The following is a 26,109-nucleotide window of genomic DNA, read 5'->3' as shown; positions in this document are numbered from 1 at the left end:
AGTAAAAAGTCTAACAAAACTATTATGTTGTTCCAAGTCCTAAATATTCATTAATTATTTAAAGTATGTATATCAAATAATATTTTAAATATAAGCATTTCCAGAAAAATATTTGAAAATAACAAAAATAAGGTAGGTATTTTTTGTTTTATCAATACATATTATAAAACAAAGTCCTTCGCCGTGTCTGTATGTCTGTCTGTTCGCGATAAACGGAAAAACTACTGCACCGAATATCAAACAATTATCACCACTGGATAGCGTAATTCTCGAGGAAGGTTTTAGTATATAATTTGTTAAGTTTTTGTACTTACTTATGTGTACATTAACGATATTTGTTGAAGATGTCGGGAAAACATGAGCCGTCTGAGAGCTTTTAACGAAAACGCCGTCTAAAGTCTTAAAATCTTACATATGTATATGGTAATATATGGTAAAAAATAATATATTGTGGAATTGTGTATCTTATAGAGGTCTACAGAAAAGCCTACGGTGGCATATGTCTACATCTTAAGGATAATATACTATATCCATTTTACAACTTTTAAACATTTGGTATCCCTAAAGCGTTTATTAGAAAGCTATTTACATAAACACGTTATTAGGTCTTATCTAAATAAATTACTTCGTTTTCAAGCCTACATCAGTATTTGTAAATTACTTTTTAAATCATTTAAATCGGGCGTACCATTTGAAAGTTATCATAATATAAGTTAAGTAATTCTCAAAAATTAAATATTCTATTTTATATTTTTTGTAAAGAGTCCGTGCGAAGCCGGGGCTTATTCCTAGTATTTATCTGAATTTCAAATGTGTTTGAAATATCTGTAGTTCAGATTTCTGTTTAATTGGATAACCTGTTTTTCAGTTTAAAAATTATATTCTCAATTCTTTCACCCGCTTTTAAATGTTTATTTGTATTAAAGTACCTAACTCTAATTGAAATTATAGATTACTGATGTACCTACCTACTAACCCACTGTCAAATGTTATTTTTAAATCATATATTTATTCCATATCGTTTTAGTGTTATGTCAAGTAAGTTTTTAACGTAAAATGGTCACGTAAAGTAACTAGTTCTTAGTTCATTTGCATGCTTCATTTCCTTTAGATTAGATAGACATTAGTAGCATTTTTATAAGCAGCTAGTCATAGAAGAAATGATAAATAAAATATTAAGTCTACATGGAACCAATACCTACTCTCAATACTCTTCGTAAAAAATGAGATGAAACGGATTCTTCGCGATGTTCATGTTTTGCAGTAGGTTTATCATAAAATAAATAAATTAATTGAGACAAAATCAAAATGGAAGGTCAGATTTTTAAGTATAAAATTGTCTTAATATATTTCTCTCTGAAGTACTGAACTTAAGAGTTTTTTAATTTAGTTTTAGTGGTAAGTATATTTGCTGTAATTCTGTTTAATTTAAAACAATTGCATAATTTAATATCTGTTATATTGGCAAAGATTGAAAAGTATAAAAATGCCATAATTTAAAAAGAGTATTTATTGGTCCAATTCATAATTCTCAATCTTTTCTGTTCTCTTCTTCTTCTTTTCGGTACTAGTAAACTGAGTTAATAATGATAAAATGCATGTCTCCTTCTTATTATCAAACGGATCCTTATCTGTGGGTGATTCAACATCCAACATGACCTTAATAATTTGTACATATTATAGGACAGAGTAATCAAACAATTTGATAACATTTAGCTTATGTATCCCTTTTTGCGAATGTCGTGGTAGCCTGGAGGTTATGGGACGACCTGTCATGCGTGAGGGCGCGGGTTCGAAACCTGGCAAGTACCATTGGTGATTTTTCTTAGTTATATGTACTTTCTAACAGTATTTAGAAACCACTGACGACGGTGAAGGAAAACAACGTGAGGAAACCTGGACTTATAATTTCGAATTACAAGTTTGAAATCGCCAACCCGTCTTGAGCAAGCGTTTAATGCTCAAACCTTCTCCATGTGAGAAGAAGCCTTTGCTCAGCAGTGGGCTTCCGATAGGCTAATGATCATGGTGGTGATCTCTTTTTGCAGTTGCAAGAAAAATGTATTCAGCAATATCTGCAGCACAGATAGGAATATAGTTTGAGGTGGTTCTAAAGAATTGTATACTAACTTCTATCCCCAGACTAGATGATAACCAAAACCTGAACATGGTGACAAACCCGAAAAAATACCTACGGCAGTCGGTAGCCAAATAAACACTGGCGTATAAAATGAGAGCCTGGCTTTTTTGTACTTGATATTATCATATCTTTAATATTTTGTATTTAAGATTCTCTGACCCATAGAATAATATGTTATAGCTTCGGTATTGTATATAGGTATCATGTGTACATATGTATGGATTTAAAAAACTACAACTATGGCAACCTTGCATCACTATACTTCAGAAACGGTGGGTATTAAAAAATCTATAATTTACTCTTAACAAATTTTATGGTTAACTAAGCGTAGTGCTGAAAATCCTGAATAACATTTTTCACTTGACCCCCAGAAATTTCTAGGTGAGGAATTGGTTAGGACTAATCTTACAAATTTCTGGTTAGTTGCAACTTAGATACACACTTCGATACATATTTTTTATAAAAAAAAGTATTCTTAATTATGCAGTATTTTGGAGAATAAAATCTTTAAAAAAACTGAAATGCCTTTGTTTACGTTTTATCAGACAGTGAATTAATAGCATATTATGTCAATATGACAAATGATTTTGTTCACAATTTGACAACTTTAAATTTGCAAATCAGCCGGTTGACATAAATGATGTTCCACAATTATTTACATTAAAATACGAGTGAACTGAGAGTTGACGGTATAAAAATATTTGTAAAATGTCCAGAGATATTATTGTTCTTACGCCAAACGGAAGAAGAATGAAGGTTCACTGTACGGCAGACACAAATATCTTACAGGTACAAAACTGGTAAAGATTTTGTTGCAAATATGATTTTCGAAATTTTTATTTTGTAATACCTAATAATATATCAGGTTTTAGAAGATGTTTGTGCAAAACACGGATTTGAAGCTACTGAGTATGACTTAAAACACCATAACCATGTCCTTGATTTAACAACTACCATTCGGTTTTGCAACTTACCGAACAAGGCTTTACTTGAAATGGTTGAAGCTGAAAGGAAAAGACTGGAATCAAATGTCACAGTTGGATTAATGTTAAATGATGGTAATTAGGATTAATTTTAATTCTACATTTTGTCTACTTTGGTATATTTCACTTATTAAAATTACAAAACACCTTTAGGTGAAAGAATAATGGGAGATTTCTCGCCAAACACGTCTCTTTATGACTTAATAACATCATTAGCACCAAATGAATTGCCTTCATTTAAGAATCCAACAATTTTATATATGAGACAGGAAGTAATAGGGCTGCCTGCTTTAAAAGAAAAGACTTTACGGCAGCTTGGACTGCTAACAGGCAGGGCGATACTTCGTCTATTAGACAAAACTGAACAAGCTACGTTAGTATTTCATTATTATAATCTATGCTCTTTTTTTCGTAACAAATATGTTGTAAGACTAATTTTAAGATTGTTTTTATTTTAGGCAAGCAAATGTCTCATCAGTTTATAGACGAATTCCTGAGAAAGTGGAATTGATGAGTAATGAAAAGAAACTACAGGAAAATAAAATTAATGACAAAGATGCAGGTCCATCAGGAGTACACATACATGAAGATACTCATACAACATTTGATCCCATTAAATTGATTCAAAGAGAAAAAGAAACCAAGGCAGTTCCTCCGGCCCAATCACTTGAAAGCTCCAATATTGAAAGCATGGACACAAGCGAACCACAACATTGTGGAAGAGCAATAAAAGAAGAAAAATCAGAACCTCCCAAGCCAGTTATGACACAAGAAAACCTTGAAAGACGTCTCAGAATTGAAGAAGAAGTTACTTTTGTATGTCACATTACCTCAAATCTAATGGTTTATTATATATGATTTGCTTCTTGAATTGAGTTTAACCTATTTTCAGGTAGGATCTCAAAAAGCTATAGCATTTATGCAGCCTGATATCGAGGAAGATGAAATATCAGACTTGCCGGACGACTTCTATGAGTTATCAATTGAAGAAGTGCGAAAGATGTATCATGAGTTACAACAACGTCGTATCGAACTAGAAAATACCCCAATGCTTACTACAACAAAACGAGATGAAATCGCACAACAGGTGAATAGACGAGACGGAACTTTTCAGCTCTTCATGAATTCACTGTGCGAGTGCCGGGTCCATCGTGTTGCAGGGAGAGTAGCTTCAACAGTGCCTGGGACTTAAATTGTTTAATGTTCCCCTCCACCGTCCAAGCTCAACTCTCTACCTAACCAGATTTGTAACAAAAAATTTATAGATCAGAGAATACATATTAAGTTGTCATACAAAGTGCATTAGATTCTTATTCAAATGCACAAATTAACCTAAAATAGAAATAAATTTATATAAAAGGCATTCTTCTAATCAAAAGTACTCATACATGTTAATTTCTGCAACAGGAAGTATTATTTTTAATAAATTTTTTTTCCACTAGTCTCAAAAAACATCAATACATTGATATTTGAAATGCTACTTCAAACATGATTCACACAATGCCAGTACAGTTAGTAATATGTTTTACTTCTAAACGTTACATAGTTTTCTAGAAATTTAATAATGTTAGGACAAATGTTTATCAATATAATTTTATCAATAAAATTCATTAATGAAGGATTTACTCAATTAAGATTAATTTAAATTTATAATAATATAATTTTTTTTACAGACATCACTTCAAAAGCTTAACACATATAAAAATGTTGTCGTGAGAATTCAATTTCCTGACAATATTATCCTTCAGGGCGTGTTTACACCAACAAACACAGTGCAAGATGTTCAAAACTTTGTTAGAGAGCACTTACATCATTCTGACAAACCATTTCACATATGTTAGTACAAAAATGAAATAAATTTTTCACGTTCACATTGATCAAACAGTTAATAAAATATAATATATGTTCCCAGTTACAACTCCATTAAAGGAAATGTTGGATCCTAAAATGACATTGCTTGAAGCTAAATTTGTGCCTTGTGTTCACATGCACTTTAAGTGGATTGAAGGGGGCGCCGTGGAGCCGTACTTAAAAGAGGAAATATACTTAAAAAAGACTACAAGTGATGCAGCAAGTATACTGGCATCGAAATACCGGTACGTACAATACCAGTGGCCCACAAACGTTTGAAGGAAAACGCATCTAAACTAATCAACCTTACAATGATTATGAACCTGTACTCGCTGTTTTTGCAATGATAAAATGTCTAACTTCCAGCGCGCCTAATAGAAGGAAGTTGGAGGAGTCAACAAACAATCCTCAAAACGGAAATCAACCCTCGTCATCAAAACAAAGCAAGATGCCAAAATGGTTCAAGAAATAGTCGGATACTAATAACATGCTCTTTGATAATGTAATATATTAGTTTCATAATTAAGGTTAAACAAACACGTTAAAATATTTAAATAGCTATTTTATTTGCATAACCTATCCAATAAAAAAAATATATATATATACATTACAAATTCATAACAACTAATTAACCCAGTTAAATCACGTAAAAAATAATTAATTTTAAACAACTATAGTTGTATGTAAGAAGGCAAGACGCCTAACTTACACCTGGTGGGCTTTATAATTTCGCAAGTACCCTCATTGTTTACAACGTCGTCATAATACCTATGATCGCTGTCACTCTTGTCTTTCATATCTGTTTCCTCTTCATTTGATTTATTTACATTTTTTCTATCAACTATTTTATTTTGTATGTCTTTTAGCTTCTTTCCTTTGGTCTGCTGATTTTTTGGACCGGACTTGAGTTTAATTTTCCTGGTTGTCTTCGATTCTTGCACCTTAACATGTCTGAATGGACAATTATCACCCTTCTCACAGTAACCTTTGACGAAGTCTTGACATATCTTAGTTTTTTCATTAAGTTTAACATGCAAATAGGGGCAGTTTTGTTTTGTGCACATACCTCTCAAATAAAAATAACAAGTCGGCATCTTTTTCGTTGATAGCTCATGCGATAGAGTACAATTACCGTCGTGACAGATGCCCTTTATGAATTTTCTACAAAGCGAGACATGTTTCTTATCGTGCAAAAATTCGCACTTTCCATAATCTTTTCTTAAACATTTACCATATTTAGTGAACAACCTGCAGGGTATATTATTGACCTTAAATTTGGCCTTCCCTACGGTTATCTTTGAATTATTTAAAGATACATTCTTCTTGAATTTCATGGGAGTTTGTTTAACATTATCCACTATTGAAACAGATACCTTTGATTTCACAAACTTATAACGGTTTTTATTATCCAGAACAAATGAGGAACATATTTTTGCACCCCTTCCTTGTACCTTAGCAGATATATTTAATGAAGGTGGCTGTTTTAATTTATTATTCATTGATACCTGAGAACTTACCTTCAGGTAACTACTAATTGGTACAGTTTTGTATTTGCTAACTTTAATTTTCGTAACCTTCTGAGGGACTTTGGTTGTTAAATTTAATTTCTGACAATATGAATTTACAACTTTGGCAGTCATACAACAACTCGTTGAAGCGTGGGACAAGACGTTGTGAGTATTTTGTATTGTATTGTCTTTATAACTATTGCTTGTTATTGCAATGCTCTTCGATATGGGTTTCGATTTCCTTACTAGGCTGTAACGTGATTTTGTCAACGGAGCTTCTAAAGAATTAGTGAAAGATTCTGTAACTTTAAGGTTTTCTTTAGCGGAAGGTTCTCCAGTATTTCGCGATAACCTTATACTATACAATGAGTTTTTAATTTCCAAGTTGTCATTGATAAATGAATGTTTTTGTTCTATATTGCTTACGCTATACATGTTAGGTACTAAATTTCCAATATAATTATGAGAAACATTTGTTCGGACATTGTCATATGGTTGGTGGTGGTTGGTGGGAGCTATAAAATTTGGATTGACATATATTTTTCTATTGTTAACATCGTCTTGAGGTTGATGTACTTGATTTTGGTATGTTTCTTGAGAAAAATGTCTATTTACATAAGCTGTTTTGTACTGCAATGGTCCTGTAGATGTTTGTGGATTTCCTTTAAAATTTGGGTTAATAAAGACTTTACTTTTAAACTCCATTGTTATTCTTTAGATGGTATTGGAAATATTTATTTCCCGTCTTTAGAATTATTTTTTCAATATTAACAGCTTCCAGTAAAGTATCTGCTTCACTTATTAATATTTTATTTAAGTCTTCTACAATTCTAAGTATGTCGTTCTTCTTATTACCATTTACGCTCAAAATGCTGATATGGAATGACGGATCCTAAAATAGCTCAGTGTGATTAAAAATTGAACTTATAAATAATAAAATATTATGACATATATTAACAAATATTAACATACCTTATAGAATTTTGGTAGTTTATAATCATCTAAAATATCATCTATTTTGTCAGTTATATTTGCCAAAATCTTGCTGCTGTAAATGTCTGCTTTTAATGCAATAAATGTTCTAGTTTTTTCTTCATTACAATAAACTTCGACGCTATCAAAAAATAATTCAAAGCTGAAATAATTAAAAAAAAAATGAAACATTGCCATAATTATGCAAAATAAATATTAATTACATTTGAATACCTTTCAATATAACCAAGAACTTCTTGGAGAGCAGATGATAAGGGTTTTATCATATGGTACTGTATAGTAAATGTTTTAGAAAGACTCAAATGTATACCATCACATCTATTACATAAAATGTTTAGCGATGACACAAAATTTGATAACTTATTTATAGTTTTATGCAAGTGGTCCTGTTCTGGGTCTGAAAATATAAAATACAATTAAGAAAGGTACAGAAAGTACAGCGGTAAATTCATTTCCATGCTTTTAACTCAAACAAAGAATGCTTACATTCAATGTATATGAAGCTGGGCCAGTTTCCTCTCACATGGGGAAAAGATCTAAGTCTTCCTCCATGCAGACTTGGCTCGTCAATATGTTCTTCGGTGGAAACCACGGACACTTCACTTAAATTTGGTGTTGGTAATTTGATCCTTTAATCATTAAAGCATTAGTTTATATTCTCATAAAGCCATATATGATATAACAATGAAATGTTTAAACGTTTAACAAATTATGTATATCACTTATTGAAGATAAAACTTTTTAAATTAACCCAATAAAGCTAAATCTCACTTTGGTATTTTACAGTCGTCGTTTTCGTCTGATTGTGAATCCTCGTCGTCGCCGTACTGACTTATAAAGGACAAACCTGACATTGGGTGTGGATTAACTATAAAAAAAAGGTTTTTAATACGTTTTACCTGTATTCAAAATAATACAATATCCTTCGAACAAACATATGAGATGATTTTGTTAATAAATAAAAATTGTTGGGAAGATAACATTTGACATATGTAAAGATTTGATTTGACATAAGCTTGGTAGTTGGTAATGACAGTGGATTTATATTTTTATTCCATAAAAATGAGAGTCGCAAATAAAAAAATCCGTTCTGATTAAATGTTGTAAATTGATGAAAAGATGGATCTAGCGATTAAATTTAAAATATATATTGATATATATACATATATATATATATATATATATATATATATATATATATATGTATATATATATATCTATATAATTGCTTTAAAAATATCTTAACAATTAAAATATATCCTAATAAAAAACGATTCAATGAATTTAAAGTTATTTTTTTCATCTTTGAAACTCCTAACTATTGGATTATATATTTAAAAAAAAAACACAAGATATTTTCACGTTATTAATTAGTCATCGCCTTTCTGTTATAATTGACTTTTAAAATTTGTATTCCACTTAACTTGTAAAGATTTTTATTGTCTTAATCGAATCCAATGGCGAAAAGCATTTTTCTACAAACTCCTAAAATTGAATTCGAAATATACATTTATTTATTATAGATTCTGATTATTTATTATTTTTATGATAACTGTTGAATATTTGAAAGCTATTTCGACCTTTAATTATTTCGATGGGAGCATTAATGCTACAACTAAATAAGAAAGAAAGAAACCTTTATTTATTTTTATTTAATATGTATAGTATTTTTGTTGGGTAATTATCGAACATGAACATTTTATGAAATTGTACGTTTCGTTCCTCTAAAAACAATAATTTAGGTGCAAATTTTATAACGTCATTTGTTTACGAATAGTGAACATTGGACTTGCAATTGGAACTGTTCTCAAAGAAACCAAAAATGTTTCGCCCAAGATTAGTTGCCTCACAGAATGTGCTACCAAAATTATTTCCCCAGGCAGTTAAAGCCAATAGCTTTCACAGTAACCGATTGAAGGGAAAAGTAGCTATAGTTACTGCATCCACAGATGGGTGAATTTCTGAATTTGTTTTTTTTTTGTTTATATATACAAATTGAACATCGCAGTGCAACAAATCAATAACATTTATCTATTTAATTGTAGGATTGGATATGCTATAGCCAAGCGCTTAGGCGATGAGGGTGCCTCAGTAATTATAAGTAGTAGAAAGGAAGATAACGTTAAGAAGGCTACAGACAGTTTACGAAAAGATGGAATAAATGCAGAAGGACTTGTATGTCATGTTGGTAATGCAGATCAAAGAAAAAAATTATTTGAATTTGTAAGTAACTAAATAGTCCATTATAATAAATTCTCAAATGTGTATTCATTGTGGTTGCCTTAGTTTTTATTATTAATACTTGTCCAACTATATGATTAGGAAATAGTTCAAAGTTGTTTGTATTATAATTAAAATTTAAAGAAAATGTTTAATGTAAAAGTTAAAATCAAACTTAATGTGTGAATTCACAGGCCAGCCGTAAATTTGGTGGGATTGATATTCTTGTATCAAATGCTGCTGTTAACCCAGCTGTGTCACCAATTTTGGAGGTGAATATGACGTTTTAGTTATAAGCTGTATCATTACAAGCAAAATATTATATAATATACAGTATGTTTTCTTTTTTATTCACAAGATTAAAAATGTTTGCCCCGCCATGATAATACCAGATAATATTTTAAAAGTGGTGTGAAAAGCAGAGTTTGATTAAAATTTAATTATCTTGAAAAATTATAATATTATTATTATTGAATTTTTCTTATAATAAATTTAATTCAATTTTAGACAGATGAGAAAGTTTTCGACAAAATATTTGAGGTGAACCTTAAATGTTCATGGTTATTGGCAAAAGAAGTTTATCCAGAACTACAGAAGCGTGGAGGTGGAAATATTGTATTCATTTCATCAATCGCTGGATATCAAGCTATGGAAGTTGGTACCAAAATATTCAGCTCTTTGCTTTGATTTACTTTATTGATAATAAATTTTTCATAAGCCCTAATAATATTCAAATGTTATAATATTCATAAACTATCTTATTATAATATTGCATTTAAAAACATTTTTGATTATTTTAAAATTTATGAAAACAAAAATTAATGTTATAAAATAAATTTCTTCATTAAGGCGAAAGTATTTATATATTTTTTCATTCTTATTTTCAGCCTCTGGGACCATACAGCATTAGTAAAACTGCCATTATTGGCTTGGCTAAGGCAATAGCCGGTGAAGTAGTGCATGAAAATATAAGAGTGAACTGTGTAGCACCTGGAATCGTTGACACAAAATTTGCATCTGCGGTATATTTTCTTATTTAAAATACTATTAGGTTATTGAGAACCAATCTCCAACACGTAGACTTTATCCTAATGAAAATCACAAATCAGTTGTTGATCTTTCTATCTGCTATCCCTCTCTTGCTTCCCAAATCTCCTGACATATACTATCTAGTTCATATGGTAGTGATCACTTTCCAGTCTTGATGTGCATTGCCATTAAACCTGTTCCGTTATAAAAGCCCATAGTTCTTAAAATTGAAACTTTTGGCTACAAACTGGCCTGAATACGCTGATTAAGTTGATAACTTAATTGATAGTCAAACTAATGCTTATTATAAACGGGTTATGACCACACAGAATTTATGCACAATATTATTTACAAAAAAAATTAATGCCAAAATTAGGAGAATTTTTACAAAGTATAAGAAAAAGTTTTGGTTTAAGTTTTTTGAATCCCTCAGTCCCCGCTGGTCTCCTTCCCTTTATGGAAAAGCCTCAAGATATTTCGTAGATCCGTTGATGACAATAGTAGGTGCTTTAGTTCTGTATGACTGGAGCATTTTGCGGACAAGCTCGCCTCCTCGTCTGTTCCTCATAGTCATCTTTTCCCCGAGTTGCCTTTGATTCTATGTACACATAAAATGGATTCCTATCCCTATTTCTGAGCTTCATTTTGCATTCAATTGCCTCAAAGATTCAACTCCAGGTGAAGATTGGGTTCCCTAATCTCTTTTAACTAACATTAAATTAAGAAGTCGTGGCGGCCTGGAGGTTAAAGTCCCGCCTCTCATACGTGAGATCGCGGGTTCGAAACCTGGCCAAGTACCAATGTAATCTTTTCCGAGTTATATGTACTTTCTAAAATTATTTAGACACCACTGATGGACGGTGAAGGAAAACATCGTGAAACCTGGTCTTATATTATCGAATTATAAGTTTGAAATCGCCAACCCGTCTTGCGCAAGCGTGGTGATTAATGCTCAAACCTTCTCCGTGTGAGAAGAGGCCTTTGCTCAACAGTGGGCTCCGATAGGCTGATGTTGATGATGATGAATGTTGAAAGAAGTAGTGTTCACTTATTTTGTTTAAAAAGTTTGGTAAAATTATTATATTATTCTCAAGATATTTATTTATAAGGAACAATTTATTTAGCATATTTATTTTAGCAAATCCCCTTTCGTGATTAAAAATATTTTCCTTACGCATTGTGTTGTAATTATTTGTTGGAGTAGAGACGATTGTCTAGTTTTTGAATTTCGAACATTTTAGAAAAACCAGTATGTGTCAATCATTTGTACATCAAACATCTGAATAATAAACGTCTAGATAAATTCATGTTTATGTTTTACAGATAACATCAAACGAAATAGGTAAAGAGAAGAGTTTGTCTATAGTGCCCATGAAAAGATTCGGTCAACCCTCTGAGATAGCCGCAGCTGTAGCGTTCCTTGTGTCAGATGACTCAAGTTATATAACGGGAGAAACCTTAGTTGTAGCTGGAGGGACATACGCTCACCTATAAATTCCAACATTCGGTGAAAAATGTTTTGTTATATAGTTTTTATATATTGATCAAGTAATATTTTGGTGTTTGTATATTTTGAATAAAAGTTTTTTATCATGTTTTACATAAATATATTTTTATTTATCACCTTCATGAACTCATAAGTAGAGCCACTAATCTTATCTCTAAAACATTGTTGCATATGTAGTATAATGAACAATAAAGCATTATCACTTATTCATCATCATCATCAGAGTCTAGAACATCACTTTTTTTGATACCAATAGTCCTTAAAACTACACTTGATGGTCCACACAATCCTTCCTCTTTAATACTTTGTACCAAATTGTTCACAACACTTTTATCATCTTTTAGATTTTCTCCGACAGATGTTTTTAATTTTGCAGCCAATTCTAAATCTTGATTCGTATCAAATTCGTATCGTTCCGTATCTGAATAGTCATCACCACTGATATCTTGATCACCACAATTTGTTTCTTCATCATTTGATACAATCTTGAGCATTTTTTCAATACATGTAACAAATTCTTTGCAATCAAAATCTATATCACCATCATCACTGTACACATCACCATTTACTTGTTCTATTCCTTCATAATCTGAAGTCTTTTTAAGGAAGCTTGATAACTCTGATGTTATTAAATGCGGAGTAACGGTTTCATTTTTAACATGACCCTTCTTTCCATATTGGTAATTTAACAAATTATTCAACTCATCAGGGTCAATAGTAAGCCACGAAGCATCATCATCCTCCAAAACACCTGACTCACTTTCATTTCTAAGGAATGTCTTCATATTTTCAAAGTCACTTGTAGATTTTATGTTTTCGATAGTATGGCATGCATTAGAAGTTATAGGACTTTCCATATTCAAGAAATAACTGTTGGCTTTTTCTAGTAATTGTTTATAATGAACCGAACCTTCTAAGCTATCCTTAAAGTAACCATTTTTAGAAAGACTCTCTAAGAATCTTTGATATTCCATAGTAGAAAAGGGTTCTCCCGAAGACTGCTTTAATATGATATTATAACTGGATGCAATTTTTAAACCCATTTGACCTTTTTTGTCACTTTCCAATACTTTGTATTTAATTGTACTGAGTAACGGCGAATGCAGGAGCATAGCATATAAATATTTCGTAAATTTCACTTTAACATTAATGCAGTTGTCAAATTTTATGTCTTTACACTGCCTCGCTTCTAAGGCATCTAGGTTACAATATGTATGGACTATAGGTGATATTAAAGTCGGTTCCAAACTTATTACAGCAGCTATTTCTAAGGGCAATTTTAAAATAGCATTATGACAATTATTATGAATTTTTTGAGGATAACCTTCCACTTTTCTTAATATAGCATTCTGTATTTCTTCAGGGGCCTTAGTAATGTTTGGGTTTTGTGCAACTAAATTAATAGCATCAGCTACATTGAGACTTGAATTAGTTGCGGCTAAATCAGGAGGTATGATATGGATCTGTTTATTCTGAAGAAACACCTGAAAATATATTTATTCAATTAGGGAGTTTTCCAATATAATTATTTCTCCTTCAATACTTATTCCAAACTGAGTATATGTAGCAATAATAACTTAATCAATAATAAAATTCAACACTTACTCTATTTTCAGTTGTATCTGGATTGGCCCAAGCTGGCAAATAATCAGCGGCTTCAATGAGCATGAAATCACCATCATTATCTTCAAGTTGGACGATGAGATTCTGGTACACTTTAGTGATTTCTAATACAATATATACAATGAACCATTCATCTTCTAGGTTGTCGCCAAAACATGTTGTGCTTGATAGATGAGGAATATCTTTAAAAAAAATTAAAGTCATTAATAATATGATATATACATGTCATGATATCTGAGACTTTTGCGAGTATTCATTTAATTGAGCTAATATTTTCGAATAAAACTAATATTAAACTACATACTCCCAAAGTTTGGGTTACTTTACAGCAACCGTGATCACGGACAGATGAGATGAAACATTAAATCTCCTTAAAATAATATTTTTCGCGATAGTACATACGAAAATATTCGTTTTTTTTATAATAATAACAGGTCTTTGACTAGTATATTTACCACTTTTATTGTTATCCAAAATTGGAAAATTAACGGAGAATTTATCTCTATGCCATATATATTCTTTTGATATTTGGTTTATTGTATTGTTAATGTTATCACAAAGTTGATCCCACTGATTGGTCGATAGGTTGTCACGACAGAAAAAGGAACACTGAATTGTGTCTTCATATTTAAGGTTCAAAAAGTTCCTGGACATTTCTTTATTAAATTTCAGGAAAGATATTTTTCAATGAAATATTCTTTGAAATATAATAACAACATATGTGGTTCTCACTTCACATATACCATTAACCTTAATAAATTTATACTCAGTATAGAAGTAATAAATTAATTAAGTTGAAAGTATAGAAAAAACCAAAAACCCTCGTTTTTTTAAGTTTTGACAGTCTGCGCATATTGACAGTTCAAAATTGCTTGTTATGAGATATATTTTTTTAAATGGTGGCTTCATTAGCACTGGATTCGTGGAGCATTTTGTTAATGTCTAGGTTTTTATTTGTTGGACGAATTATATTATTCAATATTGGGTTTCAATATTATATTATTCAATATAGAAAACACGAAGGAGTTTGTAAAAAAAAAATTAAGAAATTTATTTATATATTAATTCTTGTTTTTATAAAGAAGACTCTTACTATATTTTACTAGCACCTAGAACAACAAAAAATGTATAAATAATAATCCAAACATCCTAGTTAGAATATAGTAAATTGTTAAGGCAACTACCAAATTGCAAAATTATTGGATTTGATAAATTTACATACAAACTACACAAAAGAAAAATAAAGCAAACTTAAAAATTATTTAACGTTAAATGCCAGGAGAATATTAATAGAATGAACATCGTATTAGTTATTTTTAGACAAGAAAATAAGATATGAGAAATCCCTCATTCTAATTTTAGGCAAGTGAACTGTTTATGAGGAATATGAGGAGTGAGTTTATGAGGAACATTTAGTTGAATGAATATGTAACGACGACATTTAATGATCTTTGATAAAGACTATTCAGAATATTTTGGCTAACCCATTCAGATCATGTGGACAAATCATGTTTGTGCGTAGTTAATGCGGCTTATTTCTTGTCAAATAGAAAATATACCAAAAAAAGTACGAAATAATTTTTATTATATAATATATAATTGTAACATTGTGTAGGGTCACTCAAATTACAATTGTTATTTCAATTAATCTAAAAAAAAAGAAATATCTTGAGATTGAGATTCTATAAGAGAGAGTAACTATTCTAGATAATAATTTAAAATTTATTACTTTAGATTTACTCCCATTACTTAATTTTTTTATTTTTTAGGCTTTATTTTTATTTTTTTATTTCAAAAAATAAAGTTATGTTTTTACGAATTTTTAGAAAAAAATACGAAATATTAATTTTTCACATGATTATGGATATGGTATAATATTTCTACAGACGCTAAAAATGTCATAGTGGATATAATAAAAAGCTTCTAATTATTTTCCGTATAAATCATTCCTTTCTACCTCTATTCATAGATAGGACAGTCACTTCCTTGTATTAAAGTTAACTAGTGCTTCACATTCTATTATAATTTTGTAAAAATAACAATTTAGGAGTCATATAATATCTTGGATGATTAAAAAATGGCTACATCGCTTGCGGCTTGTCAAATTCAAAGTCTCAAAAGCAACATGACAGTTTAGTCGTTTATTAAATGCTGTTAAATTTTATTTGAAATATAGAGTACTTATTTGAAAGTAGTTTATAAACTTATAAAAATAAAACATTTTAAATATGGTTTTGTAAAATGGAATATTAAAAAAAATATTTTCTTACGCCATTTTTAATAATATCATAATATGTATAAATAGTGATGGCGAGTTTTCGGAGGATATTTTACAAATATGCTAAATACTTAGCTATAATTGTTTTGACAACGTTTTTTGCTCAACTCTTCATATCAATATTATTTTTTCCTTCAATTCACGACAATCTTCTTAAAAGAAATGGTTATACATCCGTTGCAAGAAACGAAGGAGGAGATGCTTCAGCAAGAAAACTTGGTTCTAATATTAGCGATGATGAAGATTTCGGTTCAAAAACTCTATCACACAACAAACCATTACCGCAATTGAGACTCGAAGAGTTAGACTTTAGGCCAAGCTGTGATATTAAAAGTCGGGAAGCGATATCAGCTATTCATCGAGCTAAAACACAAAAATGTAAACAGGAAATAGTTAATAAGACTTGTCTTATACAGAATGGCAGCTTTTATCCTAAAAAACTACCAAATTATTGCAGTTCCAAGACCATGAAATATGGACGTCACTTAGGTTGTTTTGTAGATGAAAAGAAATTAAGGTTGTTGTCAGGATTTTATGGAAGTTATGCTAATGCTAATTCTCCGACATTTTGCCTAGATATCTGTGTTCAGGCTGGTTTTCTTTATGGTGGAGTGCAATATGCGTAAGCTTTTTAATTACTTTAATATTATTGCTATGAAAATCTTTGGATTCAACTTTTCCCAAAAATCTTATCATTGTGAGAACTTTATTGTATCTACCAGTTGATGTTAAAACACATATTTTGCATGGCATGCCTAATTATTAAGTATATTTATTTTTGTTTTCTAGATATAATCATAGTTTACTTTATCTATATGGAATATTATGATATGATGGAAAATATCCTAATTGTTATAGTTCTGAGTGTTTTTGTGGTGATACCACTCCCACTGCATCATCACTTACTGCTGACAGTTCCTGTGATATGAAGTGTCCCGGAGATCGTTCAAAGATCTGTGGGGGTTATCTGACAATGAATGTTTATGAGACAGGCCTTGATAGTAAGTTGTTTAGGTACTCAATAATCTAGAATTTTGTGCCTATCAATATATTATTAATTTTGTTTTTATTTTACAGAGTTTGTTGCACAGATTCCAAAAACTCCTGAGAACAAACAAACATCAGTTAGAATTGTATTTCTCTTGACATTAAATGGAAGGGCACTTAGACAAGTACATAGATTAATTAATTCTTTGTACAGAGAAAATCACTATTTTTATATACATGTTGATAAGGTAAAAAATACTTTATGAAGTTGAATACAATAAGTAAATATATTTTTATATTTATTAATAATAAGGTATGTTTTGTTACAGAGACAAGACTATTTACATCGTAAGTTAACTGTATTAGAGAAGCAATTTCCAAATATAAAATTAGCTAAAAAACAATATTCTACAATATGGGGTGGAGCCTCTCTTCTTACAATGTTATTGACATCCATGAAAGATATTTTGAAGAATGGATGGGAATGGGACTATGTCATTAATTTAAGCGAAAGTGATTTCCCCATAAAGTCTTTAGAGGAACTTGAAAAATTTCTCTCCGATAACAAAGGTTATAATTTTGTTAAATCTCATGGACGCGAAGTCCAGAGATTTATTAAGAAACAGGGCCTCGACAAAACCTTCATAGAATGTGAGACACATATGTGGAGGGTGGGAGAGAGGAAATTACCAAAAGGTATTGTTATAGATGGAGGAAGCGACTGGATAGCATTATCACCAGAGCTCGTGTCTTATGTTGTTGGTGAGCGTGATGAGCTTTTATCTGGCTTGGATGTTATATTTGAACACACATTACTACCAGCTGAATCTTATTTTCACACTGTATTAAGGAATTCCCGCTTCTGTAATACATATGTGGATAATAATTTGCATGTAACAAATTGGAAAAGGAAACTGGGTTGCAAATGCCAATATAAGCATGTTGTTGATTGGTGTGGTTGTTCTCCTAATGACTTTAAAACTGAAGACTGGCCGAGGATTCAGAACACACAGAGTAGACAGTTATTCTTTGCTAGAAAATTTGAGCCTATAATCAACCAAGAAATCATCACAAGAGTTGAGCAGTACATAGGATTTAAAGACCATTATTTAATCCCTAATTTAGAGGCGTACTGGCAAAATATATATGATATAGAAGATTTAACAGCCAATACTGATGACACTTTACTCTCACATGGGGGTAGCATAATTCGCCATAATTCAAAGATTTTAGCTCAAGAAAACTGCAATATTGAAATTAAAGAAATCATTGAAATTAATTTGTATAAATATGCAGATGTTTACAAAGGTAACCTTATACTGCACAAAGCGACAATCAATAACGATATGGAAGTGTTTCTGGAGACATGGTACAAACCAAAGAAATTTCTCGATTTAGGCATTGAAAATCTTGATATGGAATATATAAAAGTATTTAAAGTTAGCTCAGATTATGATCAGAAGGAAATGTTATTTCGGAATTTGGCAAATATTCTGGGTCCTTGGTCGGAGCCGGTATTGCTTTATCAGTTCTCTGCATATGTAGATAAAAATATGGGAAACTTGACTCTAGTATGGTTAGACCCAGCCGGTGTGATTGCGGATATAAATATAATTTCCCGAGATGAAAATAACTTAACCAGTTTTATCAAACCTCACATCAAAGCACCTTTATTGCCTGGTGTCTGGAGGGTTGGCCTATTTGATAACACAAGTACTATTGCCGTTACAAAGTTCCTTATAACTCCTCTGGAATATTTCTCTGGCAAAGAAATAACCCAACAGGAAGTTGGTTTAATACATGGGGGGTCACAAAATTCTTATAAATATTTTGATAATTTTATGTTAAAGAGCAACACCTTTATACCCAGTCGTGAGAATAGATTGTTATTAATGGAAATATCCAAGTTAAACACGAGAAGAATTAATAAGGACCTGATAGAGTGGATTGACAGTCTACATACAGAGTTTTATAATATCTTGGGTTCTTGTGTATTTTTAGCAGAAAATAAATCATTTGAAAAGATATCTTGTGGGAATTATAAATTTCAGCAATGCATTCTTTCTGATTGGAGTTCTAAATCACCAGATCCAAAAGGCGTGGTAGGAAAATTGGATAAAAATACTGGCCGTTTAAAAAGGATGTGACGAAGGCTTTAGCCCGGGCCCCTTGATTTAAAATAAAAATAATCAAAAGATAAAATGCTCAAAATATGTCTATCCTTTCCTGAATGCACCAGTTTTATATTGCACCAGTTTTATTTTAACTATTTGAAAAGAGACTATTGAAGAGTAAAAGAGAGCATCATAATTAATACTGACATTTATGTTTTGACATTATATATATGATTGTATGAACATGTTTTTATCATAAGAAATACATTGGCAATTGTATAAATATATATACACTAGCTATTCTAAGTGCATTTTTTTAATGAATTAAATTTTTTTTTTCTAGTGAATCAGTGAAAAATTGAGCAAATTATTTGTAATTGTAAATATGAAATAAAAAGGTTTTTTAACCTAGACTGCCGTGAAATGTAGGTAGTATTTATTTTTAAGATATTGTTATACAAATCCTGTTAAAATAAAATAAATACAAATATTTGTTGACTCTAAAAAATTTTTTTTTCGTACTTTTATCAGTCAGAGGGAATAAAAACTCAAGTTCCAATCATTTATCAAAAGATAAGATTATCATCTATATTTGTAAATTTTATGAACACTAGATTTTTATCAGAGTTTTATCACTTTTTACATTGTCAGCTCTATTAACATGAAACTTGTCGTTTTATATATTTTTTAATACCTTTTATTAATAATATAACATATCTCTAGTAATCCATCACCATCAAATGATTTATGTAGTCGATTCTGTGAAATCGTTAAAGTAGAACTTACAGTACCATGGGAAACCAACATCCCTAAGGATCATATGGCACTAAGGTGAACAAGTATTCCGAGCTCTCTAACGAACTCACTAGGAATACGTTCGTCGTAGATTTGTACGAAGTAGTATTGAGAGCGTGGGATATAACAGCTAAATCTATCTACTACCTACTAAAAGACTTGGGCCTGTTCAGAACTAACATCAATTCGTTCTTAAAACATACTTCGAAGGCAGACCCAGTAGGTTCTTTTCAAATTTGGTTAGGTAGGGCATGGAGCTTGGACGGTGGTGGTGAGCGTTTAACACGCGTTGGATAAGGGCCCCTTAAACCTACAACTGGGTCGCAAGTCCCAGGCACTGTTGAAGTTCCTCCCCCTGCAACGCGATGGACCCGGCATCCGCACGGTGAATCCATTGAATGCTGGGAGGTACCATCTCTTCTTACCCCGTCAATAGTGGTATTAATAAATAATATTACAATTTTCACTGCTAGAATAAATTAGGTACATCTACATCATAAAATACGTAATTTGAAATTCACCAGAGAATTGTTAAGATTTTCTATCAATTAAGACAATTATACGGTTCGATTGAAATAATTTAGACCATTAAAAATCCATACGTATAAAATCTAAAAAAATAAATTCAAGTACTACATTACAGTTATTATCGTTTTTTTTTTAATTCATGATTATTTATGTGTTGTTAACTATGTCTATTATACGGTTATACAATATGTATTATTTCACGACCCAGGGCTCGAGACCTCGAGTGATCATAACTGACGTCTTTACTGCATAATGAGCGATTAAAATCCATGATCTCTCCCTTATTTACTTTTTAATTTCTTCATAAGAATTTATATTGAGAAAACTATTTTGTAGATTTTACTACGGTTTAAATTTCCACTTATATTTCAAATCATAACCAAAGAAAAGGTTTCTTAGTCTAGCACCCCCTAAATTTCTATTTCGGTAGGCTCTATGGATAGGATTTTTTTACAGCTTAGTTTTGCTATTTCATATTTATGTCCACACTCTACACTGAATGTAACTGATTGCAAGATATGAAAGCAGTTTTTCTTGTAATTTTTGAACCACGTCCGAAGTAATACCCAAATATTTTGATACACAAACTTTTCTTTGTATACCCATTCTGTGTTGCGCAAATAACTTGAAAAAATTTAGTTATTTTGAATTTACACCAACTTCATTTATAATAAAAACGAGAAGCCTTTGTATTGAAGAGCGTATTATGTGTTATAAATATATATTAAGAAAATGTCGCCGTCCCAAGAATAATAAATAATATTTAATAATTATTTTAAATTATTTTTGGTCAGGAGTTATTATTTATCTTTTAACTTAAATTAATGTGCATACGATTTCCAGTTGGATGGAATTTCATTATATGTAATAAATTAAAAAGAGATCTTGAAGATGAAAAATTTACATGACTTTGTTTTTTTTATATCCTATTGTTTTTATAGATTACAATTAATGGTTGTTATAATTATGTTGACGGTTGATGAAAACAATAGAACACTTTTTTTTTTTTAATTTTTTACAATTTACATGAGATCATAAAAAACATATGGCTCGCCAAGATTATATTTCTCAGTTTTACTACTAACCAATATTGTTACGATTTTTGAAAACTTTTAAAAATTCCAATAAAATTTATCTTAACCCGTTAATTTTACAAACAAATTATCACCTAAAACATAATCTGACTCCTATTCTGCCGACTGTAATGCAAGCTATGAATGGATTAATTTTAAGGCCTTTTAATTTAGACCCGAGAAATTATTTAATAAAAATAAAACAAGTCGAAATACTATTCGAAAGGTAGTACATCTTTAAATAGGTTGTCTTAAATATTTGATAGACTTTTCTAGTTCTTTTTACTTTATTGCAGAGATAAAAGTTAATAATAATTATAAATAAAAATAATGTTTCCAATTTAATGAGCGAACATAAAAGATATTTTTTGTCTTATTTGTATGACACAAATCAGCTGTCTAATATTTAATGTCACTTAATGGCGGGAAAAACTGTAGTTATATCTTTAGATTGTTTTGAAATATTATTTATTATATATTTTTTTATAACTCATGTGTATTGTGGTTACTAAGGAAAAATGGATGTAATAGAATCTATCAAAAAGGATAAAGCCTATTTGAAAAGTAAATTGATTGTAAAAAACTGGGAGAAGCAGTTCAAACATGAGCATAACCGAACTCCTTCTAAGTTCGATATAAAAGAAGCTCCAGCAAACATTAAATATGCGTATAAGAAATATTTTCAGTTAAAGAGTGCAGCATTAGAAAATTCGCTGTCAATTTGTGATTTTGACGATGAGTTGATTTTACCTCTCGAGCCCCAAAAACTGGAAAATCCTTCGGAAACGGCTGATTCCGAGGATCCTCTTATACCGTCTTTGCCGAGTGTTCAAGAGCTTCAAAGAATACTAAATCCTAAAACGGAGGATGTAAGTAAAAGTCCATTTACAGAAAATTTATCTAAGAAACTATTTTTAAATCGAAAATTTTCTATAAGAAACCCAAGGAAGTCTATAAGTAACAAAAGTATAGTTGATGAATCTATCATTAAAGAAGTTGTAAATGAAAATAAGACTGAAGTTCTAAAAAATACTCAGGATTCCCAAAATTGTGTTAATAAGGCCACAGAATTAAGAAATACAGTTTCTATTGAAAACAGCACAAATACAACATCTCGGGAATTTGAAAGCCCATTATCAAATCCTTCTTTGATGTCTTCAGAAAATTCAACAAATTTATTAAGGAAAATTTCTGTGAGACAAATTGACAAAGGTTGGTGTGATCGTGTTACAAGTTTGTCGGAAACAGAACCAGTTTTAATATCGCATCCAATAGTTGATAATAAGATAGAGAAGTTTGGATTGGCCAATTTAAGTATGTCAAATATAGTAGATAAAACATATGACTATGTTGAAAATAGTGAATCTGACGATGACATCGCTATCAGTAAGCTTAAGCCAGCTCTTAAAAAACAAAAATTAGACCCCTCAACAAAAGCTATTGTAGATAATAAGCAACAGGATGATGATATAGATATAGATAACGGGGAAGTTGAAAATATTAAACAAAAGAAAAACCAGAAAAATGCCATGAAAAGGTCCAAAAGAGACAGAATAACCAACAAGCCTGAAGAAGGCAAAGAACTTCCTCCGGATATCAATGAATATGTGGCATTCGGTCTAAATGAAAAAGTAAACCCAAGACATGCAAATGTTTCAGATATTTTAAAAACTATAACTTCTAAATCAGAAAAGTCCCCACCCAAGATCTCAAATGGAATTGATAAGTTAGAATTAAAAGTACAGAATGGAACACTAAATGACAATTTTGTGAAAATCAATATAGAGAAAAAAGTATTTGTTAGAGGGAAGAAGAGTATTAACTATTCCAAATATAAGAAACAGCTTTGGAAAGACAAGAAGGCGCTTCATGCTGGCATGGAGTTTCCTGAAGCAGGGAAAGTGACATGTTTTAAATGCAATCAAACTGGCCATATGGCCCGATATTGTACTGCCCATAGAGGGAGTTCTTTGCTACCTTTAGAAGACTGTGATGAAAGTAATATGCCGACATTAGAAGACATGCAAAAAATTGTTAGCAGTCAGGAGAATCAAAAAACAGAACAAATTGAGGAGCAATTGAGTAATTTTGTATATGAAGCAAGCCAGGTACCAGAACATTTTTTACAGCTCCTAGCTGAAACACCTGAAAACTCAGACAAGGTGAAGCCAATATACACTGAATATAATGAAAATTTAAATGAGATTTATGAAGTACTGAAAATGTTTGGACACTCCGGTTTTCGTTCTGGTCAGGAGTGTGCAATCAAACGCATACTCTGTGGTCTTTCAACATTATTAATACTATCCACGGGTGGTGGCAAGTCCCTGTGTTACCAACTCCCAGCATATATTTATAGCAAATATTACAAATGTATAACTTTAGTTATATCACCACTAGTTTCACTGATGGAAGATCAGGTATTAAATATGCCAGAATTTCTTAAAGCTGGTTGTTTGCACACAAATCAAAGTCCCACTCAGAGAAAAAAGATTATGGAATTGATAAAAAAAGGTGAAATTAACATACTACTGATATCACCAGAAGCACTTATCGCAGGAGACACATCCAGTGGTTTTGCAGGTTTATTCAAGTCCCTACCACAAATTGCATTTGCATGCATCGATGAAGCTCATTGTGTTTCTCAATGGAGCCATAACTTTAGGCCTAGTTATTTAATGATTTGTAGGGTGTTAAGGGAAAAATTAAATGTGAAGTGTATCTTAGGACTAACAGCTACAGCAAGTCAAGCAACAATTAAAAGTGTCATAAATCATATTAATGTTCCTGATGGTGTTAAAGGTGTTCTAACAAATCCCGCACTGCCTGATAATCTTTTCCTATCTATATCTTTTGAAAAGGATAAAGACAGAGCACTCGTATCTTTATTGGCTTCCGAAGGAATCAATTCATTTAGTTCTATAATTGTTTACTGCATAAGAAGAAATGAATGTGAAAGGATAGCTGCTGTGATAAGATCGTGTCTTTTCCAGCCTGGTAAGATTAATATGGAAAAAGAAAACAAAAAACGAAAGAGAATGTCCTATATCGCGGAAGCGTACCATGCTGGCATGTCTGCTGCTCAGAGGAAGAAAATACAAAAACATTTCATGGATGGTACCTTAAAAATTATAGTTGCGACAGTGGCATTTGGCATGGGTATCAACAAATCAGATATTCGTTGTATTATACATTACAATATGCCTCCAAGTTTTGAGTCCTACGTTCAAGAGGTTGGCAGAGCTGGGAGAGATGGCAAGCCAGCATTTTGTCATGTTTTCATGAATAACAAAAATGACGATAAAGACGAACTATTGAAACATATTTACGCTAACTCAATCGATAGACCTGTTATTAGACGACTTTTGCAGAAAATATTCATACCATGTAAATGCATTTCTCCAGAAAAAACGGATAATTCAAAAATAACCAATGCATCGAGGTGTCAGGGTCATGAAGTAGGTATACCGATAGACGAAACTGTAGAAGAATTAGACTTACCATCAGAAAACATAGCGACTCTATTGTGTTATGTGGAACTTCATCACAAACATTATATAAAAGTTCTGCACAATGCTTACACAAAGTGTAAGATATCTTCATATGGTGGGCCAATAAAAATTTTAGAAGCGGCAAAAACCTGCCCACCCCTCGCTATGGCGTATCTAATAGAAAGTAAGAAGGCTGCTAGTGTAACAAAATTAAATGTCCTAGAATTCAATGTTATAGAGGTAGCAGCGGCTATTGGGTGGGAAAGTGGTATGACTAAGTATCAGCTCAAAAATCTCGAATGGATAGTAAAAGACGGAGTATCGAAAAGGTCTCATCTTAAAGTTGAATTCAATACTTTAGGCTTCAGATTAAAATCACCTGGTGACCTATCAGCCACAGAACTAGATGAACTTCTAGATGATTTGCATCAGAGTGTACATGTACAAGAAAAGAATATGTTGTATCAATTAGAAGAGATACATCAGGCTTTTAACAAACTTTGCAATAAGTCATGCGATCAAATAACATTCTCAGAAGAAAACTTGGCACCAAAATCTAATGAACTGAAATTGATAATAAACGATTACTTCACAAGGGAAAACAACATGCCAGAAAATAAACAATTTCAAGAGAGACCGTTAGATACTGAGAGAATCACATCAGATGTCAGAGCTCTTATAGCAACATACAAGGACTGTAAGTTCACTGGCCGTAGTATAGCCAGAATTTTCCAAGGTATAACATCACCTAATTATCCAGCTTTAGTATGGGGAAGGTGCAAGTTCTGGAGATCCCATCTTCACGAGGATTTCAATGGGATCATAAGGATTGCTACGCAACAAATTATCAATATGAAAATTTAGATAAACAATATTGACTTTTAAACTGTTTTATGATATTTCATTATACATTATATTCTGTATGACATTATTTAAAGAATACAATCGTCTAAGTCTAAAACTGAATTGTTGAAATCCGTATAATAAAA

The 26,109-nt window shown here is 31.2% G+C and overlaps 7 protein-coding genes across 9 annotated transcripts; 4 read left to right on the top strand and 3 right to left on the bottom strand.

The window, feature by feature from the left end:
• The first annotated feature begins 2,747 nt into the window (after nt 1-2,747).
• LOC116772718 (tether containing UBX domain for GLUT4) lies at nt 2,748-5,529 on the top strand. The gene is made up of 8 exons (XM_032664993.2): nt 2,748-2,929; nt 3,006-3,198; nt 3,277-3,496; nt 3,582-3,939; nt 4,016-4,210; nt 4,797-4,959; nt 5,036-5,219; nt 5,341-5,529. Exons 1-8 carry the CDS (start codon nt 2,849-2,851, stop codon nt 5,444-5,446), a joined length of 1,500 nt encoding a protein of 499 aa, XP_032520884.2. The 5' UTR covers nt 2,748-2,848; the 3' UTR covers nt 5,447-5,529.
• LOC116772719 (zinc finger CCCH domain-containing protein 3) lies at nt 5,516-7,152 on the bottom strand. Its single transcript, XM_032664994.2, has one exon. It carries the CDS (start codon nt 6,915-6,917, stop codon nt 5,646-5,648), a length of 1,272 nt encoding a protein of 423 aa, XP_032520885.2. The 5' UTR covers nt 6,918-7,152; the 3' UTR covers nt 5,516-5,645.
• LOC116772721 (U6 snRNA phosphodiesterase 1) lies at nt 6,665-8,497 on the bottom strand. 2 transcript variants are annotated; one of them, XM_061522246.1, is made up of 5 exons: nt 8,375-8,497; nt 7,962-8,104; nt 7,689-7,872; nt 7,455-7,617; nt 6,665-7,374 (listed from the first exon to the last, which is right to left on the bottom strand). In XM_061522246.1, exons 1-5 carry the CDS (start codon nt 8,485-8,487, stop codon nt 7,177-7,179), a joined length of 801 nt encoding a protein of 266 aa, XP_061378230.1. In that variant the 5' UTR covers nt 8,488-8,497; the 3' UTR covers nt 6,665-7,176. The 2 variants fall into 2 exon arrangements, with proteins under 2 accessions (XP_061378230.1, XP_032520886.2); XM_032664995.2 differs by having other exon boundaries at nt 8,247-8,477.
• Nucleotides 8,498-9,211: 714 nt separating this feature from the next.
• Nucleotides 9,212-12,330, top strand: LOC116772722 (dehydrogenase/reductase SDR family member 4). The gene is made up of 6 exons (XM_061522259.1): nt 9,212-9,428; nt 9,521-9,698; nt 9,890-9,967; nt 10,203-10,349; nt 10,583-10,717; nt 12,048-12,330. The coding sequence occupies exons 1-6, from the start codon at nt 9,298-9,300 to the stop codon at nt 12,216-12,218; spliced, it is 840 nt and encodes a 279-aa protein (XP_061378243.1). The 5' UTR covers nt 9,212-9,297; the 3' UTR covers nt 12,219-12,330.
• Nucleotides 12,056-14,508, bottom strand: LOC116772717 (protein ecdysoneless homolog). Its single transcript, XM_061522258.1, has 3 exons — nt 14,310-14,508; nt 13,837-14,036; nt 12,056-13,715 (listed from the first exon to the last, which is right to left on the bottom strand). Exons 1-3 carry the CDS (start codon nt 14,506-14,508, stop codon nt 12,435-12,437), a joined length of 1,680 nt encoding a protein of 559 aa, XP_061378242.1. The 3' UTR covers nt 12,056-12,434.
• A 1,469-nt stretch (nt 14,509-15,977) lies between these two features.
• Nucleotides 15,978-19,704, top strand: LOC116772457 (xylosyltransferase oxt). 2 transcript variants are annotated; one of them, XM_061522301.1, is made up of 5 exons: nt 16,377-16,510; nt 16,590-16,754; nt 16,991-17,133; nt 17,210-17,367; nt 17,449-19,701. In XM_061522301.1, exons 2-5 carry the CDS (start codon nt 16,600-16,602, stop codon nt 19,264-19,266), a joined length of 2,274 nt encoding a protein of 757 aa, XP_061378285.1. In that variant the 5' UTR covers nt 16,377-16,510; nt 16,590-16,599; the 3' UTR covers nt 19,267-19,701. The 2 variants fall into 2 exon arrangements, with proteins under 2 accessions (XP_032520548.2, XP_061378285.1); XM_032664657.2 differs by having other exon boundaries at nt 15,978-16,754; nt 17,449-19,704.
• A 2,443-nt stretch (nt 19,705-22,147) lies between these two features.
• Nucleotides 22,148-26,006, top strand: LOC116772384 (ATP-dependent DNA helicase Q4). Its single transcript, XM_032664554.2, has one exon. The coding sequence runs from the start codon at nt 22,148-22,150 to the stop codon at nt 25,982-25,984; it is 3,837 nt and encodes a 1,278-aa protein (XP_032520445.2). The 3' UTR covers nt 25,985-26,006.
• The last annotated feature ends 103 nt before the right edge of the window (nt 26,007-26,109 follow it).

The sequence above is a fragment of the Danaus plexippus genome, chromosome 12 (assembly GCF_018135715.1).
Source record: "Danaus plexippus chromosome 12, MEX_DaPlex, whole genome shotgun sequence".
NCBI lineage: Eukaryota > Metazoa > Arthropoda > Insecta > Lepidoptera > Nymphalidae > Danaus > Danaus plexippus.
The sequence above is the reverse complement of the archived record's forward strand: the minus strand, read 5'-3'. Positions and strand labels throughout refer to the sequence as shown.